The 4,409-nt window shown below is 39.1% G+C and overlaps 1 protein-coding gene across 1 annotated transcript; it reads right to left on the reverse strand.

The window, feature by feature from the left end:
• Positions 1 to 1,219: 1,219 nt before the first annotated feature.
• Positions 1,220 to 4,148, reverse strand: LOC114743011 (probable helicase MAGATAMA 3; the record flags this gene model as incomplete). The annotated part of the gene is made up of 7 exons (XM_028931232.1): positions 1,220 to 1,753; positions 1,883 to 1,969; positions 2,049 to 2,171; positions 2,592 to 2,957; positions 3,450 to 3,534; positions 3,645 to 3,703; positions 4,095 to 4,148. Coding segments are annotated over 7 exons (984 nt in total), but the record flags the coding sequence as incomplete, so codon positions are not given.
• Between the last annotated feature and the right edge of the window lie 261 nt (positions 4,149 to 4,409).

Below are 4,409 nucleotides of genomic sequence, written 5' to 3' on the forward strand. Positions count from 1 at the left end.
CCACCAGCTAATAGAAAATCTCACGCTCCGCCACGTGAACCTAGCGATGCTAATAGCCATTTTCACGCTGCGTCGCCGTTTCATCAAGCGGTTCATCCTCCAGAGCCTGATGAACCGAATTCTCCGGATAATCTAATAATTCATGCACCGGAAAATAGCCATACGCATGCTGATTTACTCTTTAAACGAGCAGTTGACCCTCCACAATCCGATGAACCGAACCCCCTGGATAATATAATGATTCTTGCTCCGGAAACTAGCCAATCTCCTGCTAGCACCACTGAATCGCCGGCAAATATCTATGTTCTTCCGCCGGTGGTCTCGCATTCTCCAACTCCAACCTCTGAGTCACCAGGGTATCGTCATTCTTCGATATCTGTGCCACCATTAGAATATTCTGACCTGGAGGTACCGACAGCGATGAGCCCTGGTGTGTGGCTGCCGAACAAACATGGGGTTGCAATGATCGAAACCTTCAAAGGCGATTCAGATGAACTGATTAAAATGGGCCATTTTGTAGACGAAGTTCCGAAGATGCCTCAGCCGTTGATTGATGCAAAAGAAATGCCTGAAAACTATGAACCGTTGGATGGCGCCGGCCACTGTGTTGATCCAGATGTAGGGCTTGGATTGCAGCACTCCACTGATCAGTGCACGGCTTGCCGTTATGTTTGTGGGTGAAAATTTTGTTTTTGATGAGCCACAAAATTTTCTTTTGGGAGTTGGAAAAGGGGAAGCTTTTAGGGTCTGTCTTACATGATGTAAAGATTGATCATGGAATTGAAATATCAGGTTCTGGTAGTTGTTTGTCATTTGTCAATCACCACCATATCCCGAAATCTGGAAATTTTGTTCCGTAAAGTTTTCATCACCTGTTCAATTGTCAAAATATATGTGCTCGTTGATATTAAGTTCAGTAACCATAGCCAGTTTATGGATGAACATACCACAGTGAAAACTAAAAATTTTTACTTTGGCTTTACCTTATGTTACCTTAACTGTTATGTTTGATTCTGTGGCCTTGATCTGAGACTCACATTTCACCGGGCAATTCCAGTCTTAATGCTAATTCCATTATGTCATAATCTCGTTACCTATACGCTCGTAAGTTTGTATTGTTTTATTCACCTTCTGATGTTGAAATGGAAACAATAGACTTGCACATTTTGCCCACCGTTTTCTAAAATCCCCGACGTCGAAGTCCACCAATCGAAGTACATATAAGAATTGACAAGCGGATGATCTATTCTGCTTTGATAATCAAATGGCAATTCCCTTTTTACATAAATGATTGGTGATCCACTGGAACTGCTCTCATGCTCATGCCGTTTTCTTTTGGGGGGGGGGGGGAGCGTTGAAATTACAATTCTTCTAAGCCCTCCCAGCTCCCATAGATAAAGGGGAAATACGGGGTAAGAATTTGACTTGGGGGAAGATATATATAATAAGTAAAACCTATATCTGAGAAAAGAAAAGCAAAACTCTGGACAAACAGGATTATTAACGATTTTGAACAATCTAAATCCAATCTAAATTGTCAAAACTAATCTTCATCATAACCGGCATACTCCATGTCTGCATCACCATCCCCATAATCTGGTAATTCTTGTTCCGCATCTGCCGCACCATTGTCAAGTGGTACAATATTATCAGTCTCATCCGCTGCTGCCACCAACGGAGGTGCTTCTGTTATTTTTACCTTCATGGATTTCAGCTTCTCATCGCTGAAGAACGAAGAATACGGTTTGCCAACCTACAGCACCAAATTGTTAAGTTGCTCCCCAGGTTCCAGTATTCAATTCGAATCACAATAAAACATCAGAACATTTTCATTGTATTGCATGTACTAAGCATCTGAATGACTGACTACACAGAATATCACCTTGAACAAAGCGTCTCTCTTCTCAGCACTTTCCACAAGCTTATTCCATCGCTCACTCCTCCTCAATGTTGAGGCTGATCCAACCACCTATCAAAAGAACCAAGACTTAGATGACCACATTAAGATGCATGTAACAGAGGAAACTTGGGCATTGAAGGTACAATACCAACACTGCAGACTTTGCCCGAGTTATACCGACATTCATTCGCCGGTCATCCTCTAAAAACCCTATCCCTTTCTCCTTGCTTGCCCTGACACAAGAAAAGATTGCGATATCCTTTTCACGTCCCTAAAAGACAGAAAAATGCAGCCTTTAATCGCACATCAGATGTGTGAGCCATGTAAGATGAAAGTTACCCCTCATTCAAACTTGACTAATACACGTAGCATCTCCTTCCCTTGAATTACTCTAAAGTATAACAATTTATAACTATAATTCAATGATTCAATCCAGGCACTGGTTGTATTCATCTGAGAATGGAATATCTTAAACATGAATCATTTGAAAGCCTTTCAAATATGCACCTTCCCAGGCATCTTGTATTCCATAGTCATCTATTAGAACTATATTCGCAATAATTCTTAGGTTATATTATGAATTAAATAATCTATTGTTAAAATTTTCAAGGCATAGTTAAATAAGTAGTGAGGACTCAATCTCTCCATAAAATCACTGCCTTATTTGTGTGATAAAATTGAGCTGGGTTACCTGGCAACCATCAACAGTACATATGTCCACTACTTTCTCTGCTGACACTCCAAACTCCTCTTCAAAACGTTTTTGCAAGAGCTTTACTTGTTGGCTATAGGGAGAAATTATCGCAAGGTTACCAGACTTCAGCACTGGATATAATGTTACCAGCTTTTGATATAGGAGCAGAACGAATTCAACTTCATTGGAGTTAACCCATGAACCACTTCCAGCTGGCCGGGCCTCTTGTCCCTCGTGTATATCAAAGAAGCAAAATGGGCCAAAGCAACAGTACTCATGCCAGTCTCGTTCTGTCCGGAATTTGACATCTTCCCCATCTTCCAGTGAATCTTCATAGAACTCTCTAGAAGGAAAGCTTCTAATCTGTTGCGAGTCACACATCAGAATACTTGTCACATAAATTATCATAAATAATAAGATGCAGGATAACTGTATACAAATCCGCAGATGAAATCCTGGAAACTCAAGTTCAACTCCGCTATAATTTCTATTATTTGCATAATTTATAGGGCGGATATAAGGATGGGTATTAGAATAGAAGATATCCCCTAGACAACAACAAAAGGGAAAAAAATTGAGGGCCAAAAAAGCCAGCAGCAATTCAATCTCACTGGCCATATGAAATAGGGGATCCGTTGAAACCTGATAACTGATTGTTCCAACAATAAATTACAGCAAGACTTCACTCTTACTGTTTGAAAGGAAGGAGGTAGGTGAGATATCTTCCTGACAACTCTGGCTTGGAATTTGTTTTCAGATGGCCATTATATCAAGCTCAAGTATTCATTCACACATGAACTGTAAGATCACGTATATTCACAGTCCATTTTCTGAATATGCCGTTAATGTACTGACCTCAGGATGCATTCGGTATTGAGTCTTTAACATTATCACAGGATAGCCAGCCTCTTTCAATCTTTCAACAAGCTTTTTGCCATACCTTTGATTCAAGAAAATAAACGCACAAATTATATGAAGTGAATGTTTTAATCCAAAAAACTAAAATGGATAAAGTTGAGTATCACTATCACTGGGGAAAATAATCCATACCCATGATTCTTTGCTGCCTCTGAAATCACAGTTGCTGGTAGTTGAGCTGGATCTCCGACCTGAAAGGAGTGGAAAACGTAGCCCACAGTCAGGACAGGATGAGGAACAACTATGGTTGAAATGCAACGCTCAGCACTTTTAATTTCTAAAAACTAGTTTTATTTATTTATGTTAATGAATGAAACCGTGAGAAGAAGCGGGAAAAAATACAATATGAAAATAATCCTTCCACTTTATCAGGCACTGTTTTACATATTAATCCTCGAGGTGAATTCTGAATCTCAAACTTAAGCAGCATGTCAAATGTTTTAACAATAAAATATATGAACCAATGAAAACTGAGCATAATTTGAATTATTTTCTTTCAAGCATGATAATTGCAAGTTAAAATACTGATAAAAACATAAAATATAGAGTAGGTTTTTCTAATGCAGCAACAATAAAACGTACCAGAAAAACTTTTTTGCATTGATTGGCCAAGGGAACAAGAGTTGCAGGCTCCACCTATTCAAGGGTAAATGTCATACTTCATACAAGATATAAATATAGAATAACCCATATTCATTTTGTACTTAGGCAGACGAGTTACTTCATGCTAAATATCCCACCCAGTGGTAGCAGAGCAAATTTATCAAGATGACCCTAAGATCTACAGCTGACAAGATTTACATGTGTCAGCCTGCACAGACAATGTTGATACAAATGATAGTAGAAAACAAAACGAAATTAGTTCAACAACACTACACATAATTCAACGTGTTTCAT

The sequence above is a fragment of the Neltuma alba genome, unplaced genomic scaffold (assembly GCF_004799145.2).
Source record: "Neltuma alba isolate B1F8T4 unplaced genomic scaffold, ASM479914v2 tig00003912_pilon, whole genome shotgun sequence".
NCBI lineage: Eukaryota > Viridiplantae > Streptophyta > Magnoliopsida > Fabales > Fabaceae > Neltuma > Neltuma alba.